At 46.7% G+C, this 25,978-nt stretch overlaps 1 protein-coding gene across 1 annotated transcript in view; it reads right to left on the minus strand.

Moving 5' to 3' along the window:
• Positions 1–25,978, minus strand: part of LOC121003906 (alpha-2-macroglobulin-like protein 1) — a 172,680-nt gene that overhangs the window by 34,218 nt on the left and 112,484 nt on the right. Inside the window, exons 28-30 of the mRNA XM_040435848.1 lie at positions 20,520–20,682; positions 5,335–5,540; positions 264–479 (exon numbers count right to left, since the gene is read on the minus strand). Coding sequence (XP_040291782.1) covers positions 264–479; positions 5,335–5,540; positions 20,520–20,682 — 585 coding nt within the window. The remainder of the gene's footprint in view (positions 1–263; positions 480–5,334; positions 5,541–20,519; positions 20,683–25,978) is intronic.

Consider the following 25,978-nt stretch of genomic DNA (forward strand, 5'->3'; position numbering starts at 1 on the left):
GCATGGGATAAGATAATGTAATGTTACTTAATTGTTATATATACAGATGTAGCATGTATTATCCTGACTACTACACTATGCCATTAATATTGCACACTTACACTATCTTCTAGGCATGCAGCTAATGTATTTAGCATCAGAATGGCCATGCTAAGCATATAGCAGAGCTATGTAAAACGTAAAGTGGTGCGAACAACTAACTCTAGTAGAATGTGCATTTCAGATGGATAATTCATTAACAGGTAAATTTGCATCTGACCGACCTGCACATAGACGCAATTATTCCCACTCGATGTCACTGTGTACTCTCCAGGGATGTCTGGAAGTGATGTTCTCTGAAGGAGAAGCCGATTTTCGTTGTTCACCCGAAACTGTTCCTGAAACCCTTTGGTTGAAGTCACTGTCACAGTCGCATCTCCCTTGTCATTGAATGTAGCCTCTGCATATAAAGCCAAGGCCTGAAGAGCCACAATAGTGTCCTTTGGAGGGTTGCAAACACCTGGTGTTAATTAAAATGCTAAAAAATAATGTATACTAGATTATCCAAAGGGTAACGTTACAGAAATATCAGCAAAGGAGAGGTTTAGAGGAGTTGTACATGTACATATACATCCACCCTTACTTTGGCTTGGATTTAGTTACAAATTGGATACAATATTGTGACATGTTAACAATATCCTAAAAATATTGTAATACATATCGCAGCCACAAGGTGGTAGCACAGTAACACATATAGAATAAATATCTGGTGATATTGCATTTTTTTTAAGTTGGTCATTTAGAATTTGATATGTTGATTCGAGAGGAAAGGTGAGGTAGGACATATTTGTATGTTTATACAGTATATAAAAAAAGTTATATATATGTGTCTTTGGTGTACAGGAGATACTGTTTCTAGGGCATGTTCTGACTCCACACGCCTTTAAGATGGATCCTGGTAAGGTACTAGCAATTAAGGAATGGGTAAGGCCTTCATCCTTAAAGGCCTTACAACGGTTTTTGGGTTTCGCTAATTACTATCGTAAATTTATTATGAATTTTTCTGTAATTGCTAAACCGTTGACCGACCTTACTAAGAAAGGGTCGGATTTGGAGAACTGGTCTACTGAGGCCATCTCTTCATTTGAAACATTAAAAAAGGCATTTAGTAGCGCTCCCATTCTGATCCAGCCTGATCAGGAGAGACCCTTTATTGTGGAGGTGGATGCGTCCGAGGACGGCGCAGGAGCAGTCCTTTCACAAGGTCCTGCTAGCCTCACTAAACTGAGACTTCTTCTCCAGGAAATTCTCTCCCACGGAGAAAAACTACGACATAGGGAATAGGGAGCTGCTGGCTATTAAATGGGCATTTGAAGAGTGGAGACATTTTTTAGAGGGGGCAAGGCATCGGGTAACTGTTGTCACTGACCATATAAACCTAATGTTTCTTGAGTCTGCTAAGAGGTTGAATCCCCGTCAAGCCAGATGGGCTCTGTTTTTTACTCGTTTTGATTTCTCCATTACGTTCAGGCCGGGAAGTAAAAATATGAAGTCAGACACACTATCTCGGAGCCTCCATGCTTTTCAACCCACTGAGGCACCAGCAAACATCTTCTTAGCAGCTCTAACCTAGAATATCTCGGCTCGCATTAAGGCTGAACAACATCTGGCACCGGCATCCACCCCAACAGATAAGTTATTTGTTCCTGTACAATATCGTCTCAAGCTGTTGGGTGAGTGTCACGATTCTGCCTTTTGTGGACATCCAGGTTTTGAGGGCACTAAGGATCTGTTTTCTAGATCTTATTGGTGGCCCACTCTGACCAAGGATGTCAAGTCCTACGTGTCAGCCTGTGAGGTTTGTGCCAGGTCCAAGACACCTAGGACTCGCCCTGCTGGTAACCTACCACCCCTACCCATTCCCAGTAGACCCTGGTCCCATATCTCGATGGACTTTATAACTGACCTACCGCCGGCGGTTTGGGTAGTGGTTGATAGGTTTAGCAAGATGGTTCATTTCATTCCCCTGTCTAAACTTCCGAATGCCAAAACCCTGGCGTCTATTTTTGTGAGAGAGATTGTTCGTTTACACGGTATCCCAAAAAATATTGTTTCTGACAGGGGTGTACAGTTTGTGTCCAAATTCTGGAGGGCCTTCTGTCAAAGATGTAAAATTTCATTGTCTTTTTCTTCCACCTACCATCCCGAGAGTAATGGGCAGACTGAACGCCTTAATCAGTCTGTGGAACAATTCTTGAGGTTGTATGTTGCTGATGACCAGCAATTATGGGTCAAATTCCTTCCGTTGCCTGAATTTGCTTTGAATAACCGTGTTAAATTCTTCTGCTGGGGATTCACCTTTTTTTTGTAAACATGGTTTCCATCCCTGCTTTCATTCTGGGTCATCCGTCTCCTCCTCTAACCCTGAGGAGGATAGGCTCTCCTCTGAACTGTTCACAGTTTGGGCCCGGGTTCAAATGAACCTAGAAAAGGCTCAAGGTTCTCAAAAACTCAAAGCCGATAGGAAATGTTCAAGGGGGGTGAATTTTCTGGTTGGGGATAAGGTATGGTTATCCTCCAAGAATCTCTCTCTCAAGGTAGATTCTAAAACATTTGCTACTCGTTTTATTGGACCATATAAGATCAAGGAGGTGATTAACCCGGTTTCGTTTAGGTTGGAGCTGCCTGAGTCATTCCACATTCATAATGTGTTCCATAAATCTCTACTTAAAAAATATGTTGTACCATCAAAAGCCTCGCCTCTGCCGGTTTTTGTTAATGATGCTGTCGAGTATGTGGTGTCTAAAATAGTGGACATCAGGAAGGTGCGTAATTCCTTGCAGTACCTGATTCACTGGAAGGGGTATGGACCTGAAGAAAGATCTTGGGTACCCGCCAGGGAGGTTCATGCTCCTAGACTTGTTTGAAAATTTCATTTAGAACACCCTGAAAGGCCATCGCCGGAAGTCATGGGTCCGGTGGCCCCGCATAAAAGGGGGGTACTGTCACGAGACGCCGGGGCGCTCACTCTCCTCAGCGCCGCCGGCGTCCCGTTTCTGTGCAGGAGCGAGGACGCGCACAGCGTCCTCGTCTCCTTGGTGATGAGGGGCGGGACAGACCAGCTGCGCATGTCTCCTCCGCACGGCCGGCGTCCCCAGTTTCCCCAGGTACCAGGCAGGATCTGAGCACCGAGCTGGGCACTCAGTGCTCAGCTGTACTTCCTGTTGTGGGTCATGTGACGCTGGCCACGTCACATAACCCCAGGTAGCCAGTATTTAACAGGCAGCCTGCTGGCCACAGGTTCCCTGTTAATTTTAGGTTCCTGGCGATTTGTTTGACTCCTGAATACTTACCTGATCCTGTTCCCTGACGATCCTTTGCCTGCTCCTCCTGTACTGCGCATCCCTCTTGGTATTCTGACCTCGGCTCCCACCTGACTACTCTTTGCTGACTCCTGTGGTACTTCTCTACTCTTCTGGTATTTGACCCCGGCTTCTCCTGACCATTCTTTGCATAACCCTCTGTACTGCATGCTCTCTTCATTTTCCGTATTTTGTCTTGTCTGTCTTCCCTGTCCGATCGGTAACCATGGCAACCAGGACGCTACTGCAGTCCTGTTTGCCATGGTTACTTAGCAATTTTTAGAAGCATTATACTTACCTGCGAGCTGCGATGTCTGTGACCGGCCAGGCCCTCCTCCTACTGGTAAGTGAAAGGTCTGTGTGGCGCATTGCTTATAGCACAGACCTGTCACTTACCAGTAGGAGGAGCGCCCGGCCGGACACAGACATCACAGCCTCGCAGGTAAGTATAATGCTTCTAAAAATTGCTAAGTAACCATGGCAACCAGGACTGCAGTAGCGTCCTGGTTGCCATGGTTACAGATCGGCGCCCCAGCGATTAAACTGGGACTCTAATCGGAACTCTCCACTGCCACCAATGATAGGGGGGGAGATTTTAATTAGGAGGGGGAGGGAGGGGGGGGACCACGTACGCGGATGCCAATCTTGTGTGCATCCGTGTTTTTTCACGGACCCATTGACTTGAATGGGTTCGTGAACCGTTGTCCGTCAAAAAAATAGGACAGGTCTTATTTTTTTGACGGACAGGAAACACGGATCACGGATGCGGCTGCAAAACGGTGCATTTTCCGATTTTTCCACGGACCCATTGAAACAACGGCCGCAACAATGGCCGCGGATGCACACAACGGTCGTGTGCATGAGGCCTAATGTAGTATATTACAAAAATGTTTAACACCACTGTCCCTACAATATATTAAAAATAAACTGAAAGGTTAGTTACACTTCACCTCTTAACACCATGTCATATCTAGGTCCAACATTTTTTGCCGATTCTTTTCCTAATAAGTTTTTATAGTCATCCTTTTCTAAAGCAGGGTGCCAAATACTCTGCATAGACATAGAAGTAAATGATAAAATTCTGGTCCTGCACTTATCACTAGAGGGAGCTTAGGAGCTTATTGCATATTGCTTTATAATTATGTGTAAAGTATAAACCGTTTGCAGTAAGCTCATATGCTCCATCTAGTGGTGGCTAAAGATACCGATATTTTTTAATTCTGTATCTGCAGTTGATATGGAAATCTGCAGAAGAAAAACAACATACCTCTGACCCCCTTTTTAAGTATTTAAAGGGTTTCTACCACCAGAAATACTGTTATGTAGCTGACTGACATTAGCGATGCGCTAATGTCAGCACTACATAACAGTATGTTTCTAACGTTAGTCCCTGCAGCTGTTTTTGTTAAAAAAGCACTTTTATTATATGCTAATGAGCCTCTAGGTGCTATGTGGGAGTAAAATCAGCACCTAGAGGCTCCGTCCACTCACCCATTATGCCGCCCAGGTCCAGTGTTGTGCCCGCCCAGCGCCTCTTGATTGATGGCACGGTCCGCCGCATCGCTGCCGAAATCCCGCGCCTGCGCCGTTCACTTCTGTTATCGGCGCAGGCGCATTGAGTGAATGATTCGATCCTGGTGCCGGATTCCTCACTGCGCCTGCGCCGACTACGTCACAGTGAGGAAGCCGGCATCAGGAGAGCGGCCTTCACTCACTGCGCCGAAGACAGAAGTGAACGGTGCAGGCACGGGATTTCGGCAGCGATGTAGTGCTGACATTAGCGCATCGCTAATGTCAGTCAGCTACATAACAGTATTTCTGGTGGTAGAAACCCTTTAATCAGCACTTATTTTCCTACTTATTTAGATTTAAAAAGCAGTGCTAAAATGGAGCCTTTTCAATGACTCAGTGGAACAGCTATTTTTACTGTACTTCTAAGTTCCAAGCTACCTATAGTATAATACTACGTAGCTAGAAATATCAAAGACTCTACCTGGGTGGAAGAAAATCCTCCGAAAGCATTTTGTTGCTTGCTCAACCAGTTCACAATCTGTGCTGCATACAAGAGGTTTTTGGTAGGTGCTGAGAGCAGAGCCAATAGCACGTAAGATGTCAATTCCACCTCTGTTGATGAAGCTTGTTGCCAGAAAGGGTCATTGGACCTGGGTTGGGGTTTTGGTTGCCAGTAGAGTTGTCCATCTTTCACATTGAGTATAATAAAAATCACAAAAAAAAAGCTACAGTAAATAAAACTCACATCAGAGATTCATTTCAGGCTGCTTAAAATGCTAAAATATTTATTACTTCAGGCCCATTACTGGCAACCACCATGAATTTCTTTTTAAATAAAGGGAGTTTTCCCATTTCAGACAATGGGGGCAGATCGCTAGGATATGCCCCCATTGTCTGATAGGTGCACCTACAGTGAGAACGGAGCCCCGAACGTTATGGAGGGTGCACTGCACATGCGCAGCTACCCTCCATTCATTTCTATGGGGCCGCCAAAAATAGCAGAGTGGCCAGTCCCACTCCGTTCTCGGTGTGGGTCCCGCACCAATCAGGCAATGGGGGCATATCCTAGCGAGGGAGGGAGCCTGGCACCTCGATTAAGGACTATTATTATGAGTTGTACTTCAGGTAAAGACTGCAAAGATTGCAAAACTGCGCTGAAATTCTTGTGCAGATAATGGAGGACCTCTTGGATGCGAGCTCAGCAGTCCCCGCAATGTGTAGTGGGGAAATGCGAGGCAGTATGGTAAAATCTGGACTCCTTATCTGCAGTACTACTCATGTATTACAGCAGCTAATAGTTCTTAAAGGGAATCTATCACTGGAAAATTCGCTGGTAAATCAGGCACAGTGGGGGAGATTTATCAAGACTGGGGGTCCCATGTGCCAGTCTTGATCTTCCAGTGCTGGGGTAAGATGCGCCTACTTTATTAAGAGGCAGATGTGTCTTAATAAATTTGTCACATTTCCCGCAGTTGTGCGGCAGAAACTGAAGTCTAGGAGCCTGGCGCAGACTTGAGCAGTAAGTTATAGTGAATCCGGCGAGCCACTCTAAGGCCTCTTTCACACAGGCGTTGCGGGAAAATGTGCGGGTGCGTTACGGGAACACCCGCGATTTTTGCCGCGCGAGTGCAAAACATTGTAATGCGTTTTGCACTCGCGTGAGAAAAATCGCACATGTTTGGTACCCAAAACCGAACTTCTTCACAGAAGTTGGAGCTTGGGATCGGTGTTCTGTAGATTGTATTATTTCCCCTTATAACATAGTTATAAGGGAAAATAATAGCATTCTGAATACAGAATGCATAGTAAAATAGCGCTGGAGGGGTTAAAAAATAATAATAATAATGTAACTAACCTTAGTCCACTTGATCGCGATGCCCAGCATCTCCTTCTGTCTCCTTTACTGAACAGGACTGTGGTGAGCATTCATTACAGGACAAGGACCTGTGGTGACGTCACTCCGGTCATCACATGATCCATCACCATGGTAAAAGATCATGTGATGGATCATGTGATGACCGGAGTGACGTCACCACAGGTCCTTGACCTATAATGAATGCTCACCACAGGTCCTGTTCAGTAAAGGAGACAGAAGGAGATGCTGGGCATCGCGATCAAGTGGACTAAGGTTAGTTACATTATTATTATTTTTTTAACCCCTCCAGCGCTATTGTACTATGCATTCTGTATTCAGAATGCTATTATTTTCCCTTATAACCATGTTATAAGGGAAAATAATAATGATCGGGTCTCCATCCCGATCGTCTCCTATCAACCGTGCGTGAAAATCGCACCGCATCCGCACTTGCTTGCTGATGCTTGCGATTTTCACGCAACCCCATTCACTTCTATGTGGCCTGCGTTGCGTGAAAAACGCAGAATATAGAGCATGCTGCGATTTTCACGCAACGCACAAGTGATGCGTGAAAATCACCGCTCATGTGAACAGCCCCATAGAAATGAATGGGTCGGTATTCAGTGCGGGTGCAATGCGTTCACCTCACGCAACGCGTCCGCGCGGAATACTCGCCCGTGTGAAAGGGGCCTAAGCCCTGCTCTTTTATGGCACAAATAGGGTGACATAAAAGCCTTCATAATTCTCCCCAATGTCTTGTAGGGCTAGCTCTGCTGAATCTAATGATACGTTTCACTTAGTGATCCGTTGATTCATTCGGGAGAAAACATACATGTAATCCATATGCAAATGAAGGGAAGCAATAAATATTGTACAGGCAAAGATCTGTCCATGGTCAGTTGCTTTTTCAAGGTTAAAGAGAGTCTGTCAGCATTTCATTTTATGCAAAACTGCTGACAGTGCTAGGTATGAGCTAGAAAAAGCAGGAAAAACATATTTTTGTGTAAATTGTATTATCAGGATTTATGTCAATATTAGGGATGAGCGGACCCATGGACCCGAACTCGAACACGAACCCCATTGAAGTCAATGGGGACCTGAACTTTGGTGCATTAAAATGGCTGTAAAATAGTCGTAGTAATGGCTAGAGGTCTGTAAAAAGAAGGAAAATGGGGGTAAGAGCAGGACAGTTGCCCTGCAAACAAATGTGGATAGGGAAATGATAACTTAAAATAACAGAATGGAAAAAAATTATCAATAATAATCTTGAACTAGGAGGTGGAGGTCAAAGTGGAGTAGGAGGTTGAGGAGGCGGTGGATGTGGCGATGTAGGTGGACGCGGCGGTGGAGGAGGAGGTAGCCAACACTATTTTTGTTGTTTTTTTTAATTTTTTTTCCTTTATTTTTATTTTTTCATTTTTATTTTTTATAAATCTGGGAACACCCCAAAACACTGGGAAATAGAAAAGAGAATGCAAAGAGAAAGTGTGCTGAACTATAACAATGGCTGGGTGCAGCCAGTATACTTGTATACACAAGGTACGGACATGCCTGGTTCATTTTAATGCCTGGTTCATTTTAACGTGCTAAACACACGTTCGATCAATACACTTGCTCAGGCCATGTGCCTAATTTGGAGACCAAGAAGTTGAATGGGGCAGACATGGGTGTAGGAACCCCCAAAAATCTGGGGGGGGGACAGCATTTTTGCTCGCCGGGTATATTCTTATTCAGTAAACTGCGAGTTGTTTATATTGTTAAATTTTAAGTGTGTGTGTGTGTGTGAACCCCCCTCCCCACTTACAGTTCTGAAGACTCAGGGGTGCTGGCTGGCTTGGCCTCAGGGGTGCTAGCTTGGCCGGGCAGAAGGAGTGTGGGAGACTGTGAGGCCTTTTTCTCCAAGCTGCTCCGGATCAGTGCTCTGGGCAGCTGGGCTGGAAGTGGGCACAATAAGAAAAAACATTTTTTCATTACACCTCAGCTCAGACCACCAATCAGACCCCCAATGTTAATCAGACCTCAGCTAACAGCGCCAATAAGATCCCCAATGTTAATAAGATCACCTCAGATCACACCTCAGCTCAGACCCCAATATGAATTACCCCCAATCAGATCTTAGATAAGAGCCCCAGTGCCTCTCATCAGCCCCCCAGTGCCTCTCATCAGCCCCCCAGTGCCTCTCATCAGCCAGTAATAACAGCCCCCCCAATCATGTGCCAGTAATAACAGCCCCCCCATCATGTGCCAATAATAACAGCCCCCCCAATCATGTGCCAGTAATAACAGCCCCCCCAATCATGAGCCAGTAATAACAGCCCCCCCAATCATGTGTCAGTAGTAACGGCCCCCCCCAATCATGTGCCAGTAATAACAGCCCCCCCATCATGTGCCAGTAATAACAGCCCGCCCAATCATGTGGCAGTAATAACAGCCCCCCCAATCATGTGCCAGTAAAAGCCCCCCTAATGATGTGCCAGTAATAGCCCCCCAATCATGTGCCAGTAATAGCCCCCCCAATCATGTGCCAGTAATAGCCCCCCCAATCATGTGCCAGTAATAGCCCCCCCAAATCATGTGCCAGTAATAGCCTCCCCCAAATGATGTGCCAGTAAAACAAAGTATTGTATATATATATTTTTTTTAAATGAACACTTATACTTACCTCTTTGGAGCGATGCGATGCAGGCCTCTTCCGCCTGTGTCCCGACTCCAGCGCTGTACGGCTCAGGCGGTGCGATGACGTCAGCCTATCAGAGGAACAGGAAAGGGACACACCTCCCTGTCCTGCTCATCCGCACAGCCTTCTGTTTGTATCGCTATCCTGAGGACGGCGATACAAACAGATCACTATGGAGATGAGCGCTTCGCTTCCACAATGGAAGCGCTTATCTCAGTGCCTGACCCGCCGCACACATTGCCCCGCTGCCGCTGGGGAGGATTTGACCATACCTGTCCCCCCCGCATTATTTCCTTGGGGGGATCCATCCCCCCCGCTTCCTACGCCCATGGGGGCAGACCCATCGGTCAGTATGTGTAGACGTGTGCACACATACTGCTCCACCATGTTGCTGAAATGCTGCCTCCTGCTAATACATTCCGTTGGCGGTGCTGGTTGTTGTGGCGTGCTGACAAAGCTTTTCCACATTTTGGCCATGCTAACCCTCCCTTCTGAGGTCCTGGCGGTGCCCCAGCTGTGTTAGCGACTTCTTCCTCTTCCTCCTCCGCTTTCACCTTGTGCTTCCACTGAGCCCCCGCTGTCAGGTGTGAATGCCATCAGCAGCGCTTCTACCAGCGTGCGCTTGTACTCGCGCATATTCAGATCACGCTCCAGTGATGGAATTAAGGACAGCCTTGTAGCAGGGATCCAGCAGGGTGGCCAATCAGTAATTATCAGTGGTTAGAATGTGGGCAACTTGGCGGTCGTTTCGCAGGCACTGCCACATGTAGTCGCTCATGTGTGCCAGGCTGACCAGAGGCAATGACAAGCTGTCCTCTGTGGGAGGTGTATCATCTGTGTCCTCTGTATCCCCCAGCCACACTCCTTTGATGCCCATAAGTTGCTTTGGGTGCCACCCTGCTGTGAACACGGTTCCTCCTCATCATCATCATCCTCATCCTGCAGAACTGTGCCCTGACTGGACAGTTGTGTACCTGGCCTCTGTTGGTGCAGGAACCCACCCTCTGAGCCACTTGTGAATGAATGGCCTGATAACCATGGAAATTATCCCTCTTCCTTCTCCTCCTCCTGTGCCACATCCTCTTCCATCATCACCTGAAGTGTTTTTTCAAGGAGACATAGAAATGGGATAGTAACGCTGAGGACTGTGTCATCGGCACTGGCCATGTTGGTAGAGTACTCGAAACAGCACAACACGGCACACACGTCCTGCATGGAGGCCCAGTCATTGGTGGTGAAGTGGTGCTGTTCCGCAGAGCGACTCACCCGTGTGTGCTGCAGCTGAAACTCCACTATTGCCTGCTGCTGCTCGCACAGTCTGTCCAGCATGTGCAAGGTGGAGTTCCACCTTGTGGGTACGTCGCATATGAGGCGGTGAGCGGGAAGGCCGAAGTTACGCTGCATCGCAGACTGGCGAGCAGCAGCAGGGTGAGAACGCCGAGAGTGCGCACAGACGGCCCGCACTTTCTGCAGCAGCTCTGACATATCGGGGTAATTCAGCACATGCACCAGGTAAGGCTACTTTCACACTAGCGTTCGGGTGTCCGCTCATGCGCTCCGTTTGAAGGGGCTCACGAGCGGCCCAGAACGCATCCGTCTGGCCCCAATGCATTCTCAGTGGAGGCGGATCCGCTCAGAATGCATCAGTCTGGCAGCGTTCAGCCTCCGCTCCGCTCAGTTCGGGTGTCCGCCTGGCCGTGCGGAGGCGAGCGGATCCGTCCAGACTTACAATGGAAGTCAATGGGGACGGATCCGCTTGAAGATGACACCATATGGCTCAATCTTCAAGCGGATCCGTTCCCCATTGACTTACAATGTAAAGTCTGAACGGATCCGCTCAGGCTACTTTCATACTTAGAAAATTTTCTAAGTTTTAATGCAGACGGATCCGTTCTGAACGGATGCGAACGTCTGCATTATCGGAGCGGATCCGTCTGATGAAACATCAGACGGATCCGCTCCGAACGCTAGTGTGAAAGTAGCCTAAGGGATGTGCGTCAACCCGGCTAGCCCCAGAGCTGCTACTAGATTTCGCCCATTATCCCAAACCACCTGGCCAAGCTTGAAGCTAAGCAGCACCAACCACTCATCGGTCTGTTGTTCCATGCCCGTCCACAGCTCCTGCGTGTGGGTGTGTGGGTGTGGTGTGGGGTTTTCCCCCCAAACAGATGAGTTTCAAAACAGCCTGCTGTCGTTTCCCCCTGGCTGTGCTGAAATTGGTGTTATGCTGGCCGGATGAGGAGGCGGTAGAGGAGGAAGCAGAGGAGGAGGCAACAGGAGGCAACGAGAAATATCCTGCAATCCTCGAGGAAGGTAGGACATGCGCCAAGCTGCTATCTGCCTCAGGCCCAGCCGCCACTGCATTTACCCAGTGTGCAGTTAGGGAGATATATCATCCCTGCCTGTGCTTACTGGTTCATGTATTGGTAGTTATGTGGCCCTTGCCACAGATGGCATTGCGCAGTGCACACCTGATTTTGTCCGCCACATGGTTGTGCAGGGCAGGGATGGCTCGCCTGGAAAAGTAGTGGCGCCTGGGAATCACGTACTGTGGGACAGCCACCGCCATAAGGTTTTTAAAAATCTCTGTCTCCACCAGACGGAATGACAGCATTTTAAAGGCCAGGAATTTTGAAATGCTGGCATTCAGGGCCAGGGATCGCGGGTGGGTAAGCGGGTACTTCCTCTTTCTCTCCAGTGCTGAACGCTTCCATGGGACAGTGTGGACATGCTGGGTGACGGTGGTGGAGGTGGTGGTGTTGCTGCAACATCCTCTGTGGGGTGGCAGGTGCCACTGTCACTCCAGAGGGGGAGGAAGAGGCCGAGACCACAGCAGAAGAGGGAGCAAGAGGACCGTGAGATCTTTTGTGGTTTTTCAGGTGTGTACTCCATTTCAGCTCGTGCTTTGCATTTAGATGCCTGGTCATGCAGGTTGTGCTCAGGTTTAGAACGTTTATGCATCGCTTCAGGCTCTGATTGCACAGCGAGCAAACCACTTGCGTCTTGTCATCAGCATATTGTCTGAAGAACTGCCATGCCACGAAAGTCCTTGAAGCTGGCTTTGGTGTGCTCAGTCCCTGGGTGCAGTGGGCAGTAGCAGGCATACTGGCTAGGGAACGGCCACTCTGCTTTTGCACCCTGCTCCCTCTTTTGCTGAACGGCTGGCGCTGTGTGACCACCACCTCTTCCTCCAAACTGCACACGTCACTCGCATGACCTTGATTCCATGTGGGGTCTAGGACCTCATCATTAGAGATGTCGCAAACATAAAATTTTCCGTTCGCGAACGGCGAACGCAAATTTCCGCAAATGTTCACGAGCGGTTGAACCGGGCGAACCGCCATAGACTTCAATAGACAGGCGAATTTTAAAACCCACAGGGACTCTTTCTGGCCACGATAGTGATGGAAAAGTTGTTTCAAGGGGACTAACACCTGGACTGTGGCATGCCGGAGGGGGATCCATGGCAAAACTCCCATGGAAAATTACGTAGTTGACGCAGAGTGTGGTAAGTTGAATTCGCAATGCGATTAATATAACCTGTATTAATCGCATTGCGATTACAACTTAGATCTAAGTTCCTAATGGTTGTATTGCTAGAATTGACGAATATAATGAATATAGCACTATATTCTCAATCTTCGTTATTTTCTAGCAATACAACCATTACGAACCCAGCTCTAAGTTGAATTCGCTAAGCGATTAATATAACCTGTATTAATCCCATTGCGATTACAACTTAGTCAAATTTGTGACACTGCAGCTTCAGAATGAATCTAAGATGGATGCTGTCCCTAAAATGGATGCTGTCCTTGCTATTCTATTTGATAGGAGGTGGGAGGGTCAGAGAGGGAGGGTATGCTGCTGATTGGCTGGAATGTGTCTGCTGACTGTGAGGTACAGGGTCAAAGTTTGCTCAATGATGACGTATAGGGGGCGGACCGAACATCGCATATGTTCGCCCGCCGCGGCGAACGCGAACAAGCTTTGTTCGCCGGCGAATAGTTCGGGACATCTCTACTCATCATCCTCCACATCATCTTCCACCCACTCTTCACCCCTGCCCTTCTTGCCAGTCTACACATGGCAGAAAGCCGCAGCAGTTGGCACCTGTGTTTTTTCATCATCATCAGAGACGTGCTGCGGTGGTCCTCCCATGTCCACATCCTGAAACATAAGTGGTTGGGCATCAGTGCACTCAATCTCTTCCACTTCTGGGGCAGGGCTAGGTGGATGGCCCACGGAAACCCCGTTAGCAGAGTAATCAAAAAGCATAAGAGACTGCTGCATGACTTGGGGCTCAGACTGCATGGCTGATTTGCAAGGGGGTGAGGTGAAAGACAGAAGCCCATGGGCTGCAGGTGCCAACTCTGCGGTTTCAGCAGGGGACCGGGTGGGAGACAATGTGAAGGAACTGGAGGTACTGGTAGCCATCCAATCTACTACCGCTTCTACTTGTTCTGGTCTCACCATTCGTACACCGGTATTTGGGCCTACAAAATGACGCTGAACGTCCTGTCGCCTAGAGGCACCTGAGGAAGGTGTTTCATTTGAGTGTGTAGCTGGCACAGATCGACCACGTCCTCTCCCTGCAACAGGAGCTCCACCAGCACCAGCAGCACCATGATCAGGGCCACGTCCCTTATTTGATACTCTCCTCATTCTTTGAGGTCACCCACCGAACTAACAGATTAACTATATTAATTTCCCTGTCACGTATGCAGTGCAAGTGTACCTCACACCAAAAATGGGTATATGTCACCGGCCAAACTAACAGATGGATTAACTATATTAATTTCCCTGTCACATATGCAGTGCACGTGTATCTCACACCAAAAATGGGTATTTGTCACCGGCCGAACTAACGGTCAAATAAACTATATTAATTTCCCTGTCACATATGCAGTGCACGTGTATCTCACACCAAAAATAGGTATATGTCACCGGCCGAACTAACGGTCAGATAACTATATTAATTTCCCTGTCACGTTTAAAGTGCAAATGTATCTCTTACCAAAAATGGGTATATGTGTAGTGTACGGGAACTGTAATACCCGTCACTACCAAAGTGTCACTTGGTGTGCTGTCGTCCCTCCTTAATTATGGAGAAGTTGTTGTATGTCAGTTTTATAAAATGTCATGTAATGTAATGTTATGTATTTCCCTGGTACTCTGAAACTTGCATGTACAGGCCTGCAGGGGTGTCATTCCAGCTTCTAGTCGCTAGAGGGAGCTAGAGAGCCCTAGTTTATATAAAGGCCAGTCAGGGAAGTGCAAGGCAGACGGAGTCTAGTATCTGTAATCTACAGTTGGAGATTAGACAATGTCCGAGACAAGTCCAGGCCTGAAGCCTGTTGTTCAGGAGAAGATTCCCTCCTGAATTCCCATATGCAGAAGCAGGAATACCTTAGACTAAGAGCCTGAGGAACCATTCAGAAGCTGAGAGAGACAGAGGCAAAGATCAGGAAAGCAAGAGGTACTCAGAAAGACAGAGGAGGTACTTATAAAGCTATAGCCAAGGATATAAAGCCAGAACTGGGTTAATGGGCCTTGGTGAAGATATGCTATGTTCCAGGATCAGACAGAAATAGAGTGCTAGCTCCTGTGCTGCAAGTCCTGTGTTCAACACTCTGTAATTACCCTGCTATAACTGAATTGCCTGCATCGACCGAATTGCAAAATCGACTGTATGTTTAGGAACTGCATTTCCTATATTGTCTCTGCTTGGAAAACTACTAAAGTTGGAGTTCTGTTTTAAGACTACGTTTCCTCAATTTATTCCTGCATCCGCAAACGGCGTGCCACCGTTTACTTGGCACTGGCGTCACGAACTATTCCTTACCTATACCTGCCCTTGCAGAGAGTCAGCCGTACCAGGTTAGTGTATATTGCACTACATCACCCAGAAACACCTATTGCACACAACTTGAGTACGCTGCACCTCTCTTTTGGCGTCACGAACAGGATACGCACGCTTTCTAGTGCAAGAAACGTGAACTTTGTGCCTTATACCGTTGCCCTGTGACCAAAGTGACAAATTACCGTTTTATTAAAGTGGACTTTGTGGACTGAAAATCATACCCAAAGTGTACCAAAAAACTCTAAAAAGAGCTGTGCAGTGTTGCGCTGCACAGAGGAAGAAAATCGCCGCATTGGAGTGTGGTTTTGTGGACTTTAAACATTCCTGCTTGCCGTCAGTGAATAGACAGCGTTTGTACCTAAAGATGGCCGCTGAGCTTGCTGAATTTACTGCTGCGTCACCTTCATCCCGAAAAGGCGGGAAAAATTGGCGCCTTTCTGAGGAAAAAGCGGGAAGAAGGTCAAGGGCAGGCGCCACGGCTTATCTGGACATTTGCATGTCTGCCAGCATGGACACCGCCTTCCCTATACTAGAATACCTGGGGGGCGGCCTCCCAGTGCAATGGGAGGAGCTGGCTACTCTAATTGACGCGACCCTATCGCTCTCCTCAGAAGGATCGAGCATGTTGGATTGTGAGCAGAGTGTTGCTGCAGCGTCCGCACCTGAAATTGAAAAGATGACTGACATCGGTGTAGGGCTAGAGGAGGCTCCACCAGCCTATGCTCCGGGACCGGAGCAACCCGCCTGCCGCCCAAGGGAGAAAGAACCCGAGCCCTACTATGGCTCGTGGAGGGACTTTTTCCAGCCATCTTTCAAATGGTCTTCCCTGATGGCGGAGATCCGAGAGGCCGCTATCAAGCGGAACACAAAGACCAAAATTATCTATGAGGAGCTAACCAAGACCATACATGAGAAGCATACGCACACCCAACCCCGCCTGGAAAGGAGAAAGGGAGTGGTGCTTTCATTTGACAAATCCCGTGGCTACGGGTTTATTCAGGACTATCTAACTGGCAGAGACCTCTATGTTAATCGAAGGTCTGTCAAAAGAGACTACCTCCCTTCGTACCAACACAGCCTCCGTGAGGGAGAGGAAGTGGAGTACACCCCTGCCGAGAGCCTGCGAGGCCCTTATGCGACTGCTGTGACCCGTCCAAGCGAAACCCTGAGGACTGGGAGGCAGAAGAAGAAGAAGACTACTCTGGCTGCGAGCGGGAACCTGAACGCTCTCCAGAGCCGGCCCATCACGCCTTCCAGGAGCGGAGCTCCTTCATTGGGCCGAACGTCTTCTGGCAGCCAACCGTGTTGGAAAAATGGGTGAGCCCCTACCCTTCCCCCGAGCTGCCTCGTCGGGAGAAGACAATATCTGAGCTGGAGCAGTTAAAAGGACTTAGTGCTACCTTCCAGAACATCCGGATGGGACGGAGACCAGACGCATCGCCAGAACCTGAAGAGGCCGAGTCCGCGTCATCGGTGACTGTACCTGCGCCGGCGGCGCCAACAGAGGACAGCGACTCCGACACAGAAAGTATCGGTGAGCAGATCGTCCGGCTGGAGGAGAAGTTGCGGGAGTTGCGCAAGACATACACCGCCAGGATCCAGACACCGCCGAGGAAGGATGAGGTAAGGGTGCCTGTCACCACCCGTAAACCGCCTTCTGTTGCCACCGCTCCGTCAGTGTCCCAGACCGGACCCGCGATTGCCGTAAACTGCTGCACCCAGAGCACCGGACCGCTTGCTGCGGCGGTGCCAAGCACGTCACACCCTGCAGTGATCATGCCAGGGCCGGCACGGTCCATCAGAGGGTTCACCCCTAGGCCTAATGGGCCAATACCTATTAGGGGCCCCTTTACCCTACAGCTGCCCCCTGATACAGTTATGTGGGCCCATCCTCCTGTAGAGGACTACTACAGACGAAACTTGCCAGCGGAGCCAAGTGATTACAATATTTCACTGTGAATCAGCCTGCTAGGCCTTTGATTGATTTCATCAGAAGTGATGTTAACCCTTTCGGGACAGGAGTCCTATGTTTCCTGGTCCTTTGTTGCGGCTGCCAGTTTGTCCACGGCTCAGTGGTAGGTGTTGACCACTGAAATTACAAAGTCAGCAAGGCCAGGCTTGTTTCCAGGACCTCCTGCCTGCTTTTGCTACCCACGCCAAGTTGTGCCTGTTCCTTTGTTGCACCTTGTACCCTTCACCCCCTTTTCAGGTTGATCAGGGGTATTACAGCACTTGTCTTTGCTGTCCGTTTATTGTGCAACTTCATACTAAGGAACCGTGCCCGGAGACAGACTCAAAAGTACCTGAGCCTCTGAGATTCTTACTCTTTTAAAAGTATTGTGCCCAGGGATGGACTCCACCGCATGAGAGCCTCTGTGATTTAATAAGAAATAACCTGGGTACGGACTCATGTTTGTTATTTGAGCCTCCAAGAACTTTTATCCATTTTGCTGTTCTATCATGGACTTATTCATTGTCATGGACTATCCTGGTTATAATGTTACGCTGTGCCAGGTCAGCGCCCCCGTTCCATTCATTATCCTGAGAGAAGAGAACGACGCCCCTTGTCACTACCCTTCACCTTTGCCAATTGGACCTGATGTAAATGTAAATGCAGATGAATTACATGTATGTATGCCTGCATGTCTCTTTTTTCTGTTTCAGGTAGAGATTCCAGTTGGGCGACCCATGATGGAGTACGAGGTCGTACTCAGCTTAAAGCAGTGGGGTATGTAGTGTACGGGAACTGTAATACCCGTCACTACCAAAGTGTCACTTGGTGTGCTGTCGTCCCTCCTTAATTATGGAGAAGTTGTTGTATGTCAGTTTTATAAAATGTCATGTAATGTAATGTTATGTATTTCCCTGGTACTCTGAAACTTGCATGTACAGGCCTGCAGGGGTGTCATTCCAGCTTCTAGTCGCTAGAGGGAGCTAGAGAGCCCTAGTTTATATAAAGGCCAGTCAGGGAAGTGCAAGGCAGACGGAGTCTAGTATCTGTAATCTACAGTTGGAGATTAGACAATGTCCGAGACAAGTCCAGGCCTGAAGCCTGTTGTTCAGGAGAAGATTCCCTCCTGAATTCCCATATGCAGAAGCAGGAATACCTTAGACTAAGAGCCTGAGGAACCATTCAGAAGCTGAGAGAGACAGAGGCAAAGATCAGGAAAGCAAGAGGTACTCAGAAAGACAGAGGAGGTACTTATAAAGCTATAGCCAAGGATATAAAGCCAGAACTGGGTTGATGGGCCTTGGTGAAGATATGCTATGTTCCAGGATCAGACAGAAATAGAGTGCTAGCTCCTGTGCTGCAAGTCCTGTGTTCAACACTCTGTAATTACCCTGCTATAACTGAATTGCCTGCATCGACCGAATTGCAAAATCGACTGTATGTTTAGGAACTGCATTTCCTATATTGTCTCTGCTTGGAAAACTACTAAAGTTGGAGTTCTGTTTTAAGACTACGTTTCCTCAATTTATTCCTGCATCCGCAAACGGCGTGCCACCGTTTACTTGGCACTGGCGTCACGAACTATTCCTTACCTATACCTGCCCTTGCAGAGAGTCAGCCGTACCAGGTTAGTGTATATTGCACTACATCACCCAGAAACACCTATTGCACACAACTTGAGTACGCTGCATATGTCACCCACCGAACTAACAGACGGATTAACTATATTAATTTCCCTGTCACATATGCAGTGCAGGTGTACCTCACACTAAAAATGGGAATATGTCACCCACCGAACTAACAGACGGATTAACTATTATATTTTTGCATCTTATGGGGCGAATACTAATGAGCGCTTCCATTATGGAAGTGCTCATTAGTACCGGAGGACCAGGAAGGGGTGAAGGCTCTGTACTTACTGCTTCCTGGTCCTCGGCTGTCGGCTGTGCAGTGGCTGCGCACAGCGTGAGGGCGCTCTGTGACCTCACACTGTGAGCGCCAGTACACAGCACAGCCGACAGCAGGAGGAAGAAGAGCAGGAGCAGGAGAGGTAAGTGGTTTATTTATTTTGTGATCTGAGGCTGGGGGCTGCTGAATAATGTCTGGGGGCTGCTGAATAATGTCTGGGGGCTGCTGAATAATGTCTGGGGGCTGCTGAATAATGGCTGGGGGCTGATAATATATATGGCTGGGGGCTGATTATACATATGGCTGGGGGCTGATTATACATATGGCTAGGGGCAGGCTATACATATGGCTGGGGGCTGATGTGAGACATGGAGGACTGATATGAGGCATGGGGGTCTGATCTGAGGTCTTATTAACATTGGGGGTCTAATTGGGGTTGTCAGCTAAGATCTGATTAACATTGGGGGTCTGATTGTTGGTCTGACCTGAGGTGTAATGAAAAATATTTTTTTCTTATTGTCTTACTCTAAAACCTATGTGCGTCTTATAGGGTGAAAAATATGGTATATTTCTGTGTCAGGGGTACAAAGATGGTGCATTGCACCCACTAAAAAATCGCTATAGGTCACCCACAGAATTAACAGCCAGATTTATTATTATATGTCTGTGTCAGGAGTGCAAAGCTGGTGTATAGCACTCACAAAAAATCATTATAGGTCACCCACAAAACAAATAGCCAGATTCCTAACACTCTCCCTCGCTTCAGCTGCCAGCTTCCTTTCCCTGCACTACTCAGAGCTGATTGGCGGTGCTACACATGATCCAGCTTGTATAGAGGCTGGTTCACATGATACACCGGCCAATCACAGCCATGCCATAACTAGGCATGGCTGTGATGACTTCTAAGTGCCCATAGCTTAAAAGCTTGTTGATTGGCTGCCCTGCAGCCTTTCAAAAGCTTTATTAAATGCCCGAACATCGAACTCGAACTCAAACTTTTCTGGCAAATTTCGGGTTCGGATCCGGGTACCCAAATTGCAAAGTTCGGTACTGACCCGAACTTTACAGTTTGGGTTCGCTCAACACTAGTCAATATAAAAAAAAATTCTTCCAGATTCTGCGTCTGTTATGAGTCAGACGATTTAGCGGTTGAGGTCCCACACCTATGAGGTCCACAGAGTATAAGGGCAGTGTGGCTTGTGCTGTACCCAGCACAGAAACATTCACAGTAATTGGGACTCCCAATGGAAATTCCTTGAAGACTTCTTTGAGCAGGTGCATAATGCAATCAGTTCAGAAAACATAAGACAAGAAGCAAATGGAGGAAACTGGCCAACAGGTCTTATAGCGCCATCATATTGATCTGTATAATGGATGGTATGCTGTAACTGTATGGACATTGTTATACAACGTACCCCTCTTCACAGCTTTCTGCTCCAGTCTGTCCAGTAAGATCCTCCTGTAATACGTGTCTCCGTATAATGTGAAAGCATAGGAGAGCAATGCTTGGGTGTACATATTATTAATGGTCAAAGCTAATTGTTGCAGGCAAATAACTGAATTTCTGACAAGAGGGTCCTGGAAGACAAATATTCTCAATTAGACTCCAGATTATTGATGACCTTAAAAATGAGCTGTCACCTCTCCTCATGTGTCTGTTTAGTAGCTACTTGCATTCCTTATGTTATTGCAATTCTGGATCATCTTTTCATAGAATTTTATGTTGTTCCAGTCCTCATTTATTGCTATTGAATCTGGACACTTTTGTAATTGCATGTAATTAAAAATGTATTATAGCTACTAAGCTATTCAATAAAATGTATCTGTATAGTGCCACCTGCTGTTTTCTCTTTTCCTAATTTCTGTGTTCTGCTCATTGAGACGGACGCACATGCTCATTTCCATCCTTCAACCACCACCAGCTGCAGCTGAAAGGACACACCCCCTGAGAAAGGACACACCCCCTGAGAAAGGACACACCCCCTGAGAAAGGACACATCCCCTAAGCTTTCTCAGAATGAAGTACCGCACACCGTTGTCGCTGGTGCTAGCAAAAGACTTTGTTAGTCGTAATCTGTAGTAGAAACAATTGCTGCACGCATCTAGTTCAATTTTCCATTGATTAGTGAAATTTATTGTTCACAATTATTTCATGTTGCATACATGATCCAGTGGATGCCCATATATCTCAGTCATATTGCATGAGTACCATACGTTTCGGCCTGTTTCGGCCTTCTTCAGCGGTATACGATCTATGATAATATAAATATCTTGTAAGTTACAAGAAATATGGACTGATGCTTAAGAACTGCAAACATGTGTTACATAAGGGTTGATGTTAATCATGGAAAATATATATATATATATACACATCAAATAATTCAAAATTCTTAGTTTTTTTTTCTCTTTATTTTTTTTATTACTTGAGATATAAAAGCAGATTACAGTACAAGAAAAAAGAGTTTGTGTTTTTTTTTTCATTTTCCTTTCCCCTTATCCCCCCGCCCCCCTCCCCATACCTGTGGTGCGTCAAAACACAAAAATTCTTAGTTAAACTATATAGGTACACCAGAAGGGGGTGCTAAACACTTATTGCTCCTTAAAGGGGAATATTGTGAGAAGAGATAATATAGAAGATATTCCAGAGGCATCTGTAGTGTACGGGGACTGTAATGCCCGTCACTACAAAAGGGTCACTTGTTGTGCTGTCGTGTCCCCTTATTTATAGGGAAGTTGGTATAAGTCATCTTTATAAAATGTAATGTAATGTAATGCTATGTATTTCCCTGTTACTGTGAAACTTGCATGTACAGGCCTGCTAGGGGTTTCATTCCAGCTCTTAGTCACTAGAGGGAGCTAGGGAGCCCTAGTTTATATAAGGCCCAGTCAGGGAAAGGAAGAGCAGTCTAGTCTAAAGTCAGTCTACAGCAGTTGGAGTTTAGACTATGTCAGAGTCAAGTCCAGGCCTGAAGCCTGCGGACCAGGAGAGGGTATTGCAGTCCCTGTAACCGGGTTCCAGATCCAAGGAGAAGGTTCCCCTCTTGAATTTATATATACAGAAGCAGGAAGACCACTGTTAAACAGCTTGGGAGTTCAGAAGTTTCTAGAGGCTGAGGAAGCAGAGAGAGAGACAGAGGCAAGCTCAGAAAAGCAAGAGGTACTCAAGACAACAGAGGAGGTACTTGATAAAGATAAAACCAAGGATATACGCCAGAGTTAGGGTATTGGGCCTTGGAGAAGATTTTCTATGTTCCAGGATCAGTCAGGAATAGAGTGCAAGCTGCCTGTACTGCAAGTCCTGTGTTTAACACTCTGAAGTCACCTTGCTATACATATATTGCCTGCATCAACTGTATTGAAAATCAACTGTCTGCAAAGGAACTGCGTTTCCGTTAATGTCCCTATATGATGACTACTAAAGTTTGAGTTCTGCTTTAACATCACGTGGTTCCTCAGTTATTCCTGCTATCAGCAAACGGCGTGCCACCGTTTAATTGGCACTGGCGTCACGAACATTACTCATCATCACCTGCCCTTGCAGAGAGTCAGCCGTCTCAGGTTAGTGTCTATTGCACTACAACACCCAGGAACATTTCTACACCTAACTTGAGTACGCTGCACATCAATGGTTACTTGGTATCACAGAATAACATAAGGATCAGGCATGAGGTGACAGGCATCTAAGGTATATGATCGGTTCATATATAAAAGGAATTTACCTGGCAGTGACGGCGGGCAGGAGCTCTGGATCACAGGTAAATATCCTGTGCGTGCTTCCCTTTAAATGTATGGGCTATTGCAAGGTCTCCAGTGCTTGACCCGGAAGTCACGTGATCGCAGCGACGCTACTCTGCTTTCCATCTGCGTGTCACGCAGCCTCCGAGCCACTGGGAGGCGTCGGGTTCGGTGTCCGGAAGTCACATGGCCCAGGTGACGCAGCGCTGCGTTCCACCTGCGTTCCAAGTGGCTCTGGCTTCCGGCCCGGCGTCTGTAAGTCACATGGGGCAATAGATAGAATGGCTGCCACATATTGATCGCCTGAACATATATTATCTTGGATCTACAGATTTATATGATGAAATAAATGCTATAGAATAAAGGGGATTATGTTAATAATGGTATTAACAATTTCCATAGTCATGAAAATAAAGAAAACTCTTTGAATGAGAAGGTGTGTCCAAACTTTTGGTCTGTACTGTATATATATATATATATATATATATATATTTTTTTTTTCCATGATTAACATCAACCCTTATGTAACACATGTTTGCAGTTCTTAAGCATTATCGGAGGCTTTTCAATGCAGGTACATCACTTGTTTCACCATACGCGTTACGGGTAGATTCACTCTCCCTTCCTCAGTGGTCAAGTGTCTGCCTGCCATTGACCACTGACCACTGAGGAAGGGAGAGTGAATCTACCTGTAACGCGTATGGTGAAACAAGTGATGTACCTGCATTGAAAAGCCTCCGATAATACTGTATGGCCATACAGAAGAAAATTTCTACAGTAAAGGATTAACTATTCTTATCGTCGAAAGCTGCACCAAAGAAATTGCGGAACAGAGTGGCAACTCCCGCGATCTTTGGAACTCCCGCGAAATTTAAACCAGCTTGCCGTATGGAGCGACTGAATAAGGCTACTTTCACACTAGCGTTCGGGTGTCCGCTCGTGCGCTCCGTTTGAAGGGGCTCACGAGCGGTCCCGAACGCATCCGTCTGGCCCCAATGCATTCTCAGTGGAGGCGGATCCACTGAGAATGCATCCGCCTGCCAGCGCTCAGCCTCCGCTCCGCTCAGTGAGCGGACACCTGAACGCTGCTTGCAGCGTTCAGGTGTCCGCCTGGCCGTGCGGAGGCGAGCGGATCCTTCCAGACTTACAATGTAAGTCAATGGGGACGGATCCGCTTGAAGATGACACCATATGGCTCAATCTTCAAGCGGATCCGTTCCCCAATGACTTTCAATGTAAAGTCTGAACGGATCCGCTCAGGCTACTTTCAGACTTAGAAAATTTTCTAAGTAATAATGCAGACGGATCCGTTCTGAACGGATGCAAACGTCTGCATTATCGGAGCGGATCCGTCTGATGAAACATCAGACGGATCCGCTCCGAACGCAAGTGTGAAAGTAGCCTTAGCCGGCAAATATTTAAAGCTCCATTGAAGCAATAGGGAGAAAGCAGACGCTAGACGGTAAGCCAAATATCGATTTAAAGTTTTCTTCAATTCAAAGCTCATATCGACCATAAAAGGATATGCTATAAGAGACTTTTCACATTTCAGTGACATTCAGTTTCCCAAATTGGGATAGAGCGCTAGAAGAAAATACCCCCTCTTTCCCAAATAACAGCATATACTTGAAGTTTTTGGTGTGATATATATTATTGAATTTATCGACAATATTGAGTGGTATCGAATATTCTATCGAATATTTCAACATTGAATTTTCTACCATTCAATTTATCGAATATATTTTTATTGAATATAGTGTCGATCATATCTACCACAATATATGTGACTGTAATGTTGTATATTATTGCTACATTGTTCTTATAAATTTTATTACTTGTATTTTATGGGGATTTAATAAATATTTTCTGCACATGTCAATCTGGTTGCCAAGTGTATGAGTGCTCGCTCATTTTCCTATTACTACATTTGCCTTTTAAGAGAGGGTGGGGTGATTCCCTCTATATGAGCTTGTAGCACCATACCTTAACTACCTGCTAGTGAGCCACCACAACTTACCACTATTTTTTGTATGAACTAGCTGTGTGCAGCAATTTTTTCTACTACCTCTCCTAAGCTGTCCACTTGAATTAAATCTATCAAATAAAAACATATATGATCCAGCGCTTCAGCGTGCCGCATTTATCCACAGATTTACTCACCGCTGAGGAAGGTCCTAGAAGGAACGGAACATCCGGTTTACATCTAAGGCCTCATGCACACGACCGTTGTGTGCATCCGTGTCCGTTGTTCCGTTTTCCGTGATTTTCTGCGGACCCATTGACTTTCGGAAAATGCACCATTTGTCATCCGCGTCCGTGATCCGTGTTTCCAGTCTGTCCAAAAAATATGACCTGTCCTATTTTTTTGACGGACAACGGTTCGCGGACCCATTCAAGTCAATAGGTCCGTGAAAAAACACGGAGGCACACAAGATTGTCATCCGCGTCCGTGATCCGTGTCCGTTTATTTCCTATCATTTTCAAGGCAAACTTGACTTAGATTTTTTTTTCACTTTTCATGTCTGGTGATCCTCCAAAAATCAAGGAAGACACACGGGAAAAAAAACGGACACGGATCACGGAACAACGGAACCCCGTTTTGCGGACCGTGAAAAAATACTGTCGTGTGCATGAGGCCTAAGTCTGTGATTTCTACAAAAGCCATTTTCATAAATAAGGGCTCATGCATGCAAAAGTATTTTCTTTCCATGTTCCTTTCAATGGGTCCGCAAAAAAACACAAGTTACTCTGTTTCCGTATGTCTGCATGTCCGTTCCGCAAAAAAATAGAACATGTCCTATTATTGTCTGCATTACGGACAAGGATAGGATGGTTCTATTAGGGGCCAGCTGTTTTGCTTAGCAAAATACGGAATGCACACGGACGTCATCCGTATTTTTTGCGGATCTGTGTTTTTGCGGACCACAAAATACATAGGGTGGTGTGCATGGGCCCTTAGTCTGGATTTCTTTTGGAATTTATTTACAATAAATACTGTTACCTGAATTGCAAGTACGCATGGAGTGCGGCAAATCAATTACTACATGGTAATAAAGTTGGGCATGACCTAAATGTATCCACATAATAATTGGTGTCCGTGTGTCTTATTTATGGATCATTTCGAAGGGTAGCAAAGCAC

Source organism: Bufo bufo, chromosome 6 (assembly GCF_905171765.1).
Source record: "Bufo bufo chromosome 6, aBufBuf1.1, whole genome shotgun sequence".
Classification (NCBI taxonomy): Eukaryota; Metazoa; Chordata; class Amphibia; order Anura; family Bufonidae; genus Bufo; species Bufo bufo.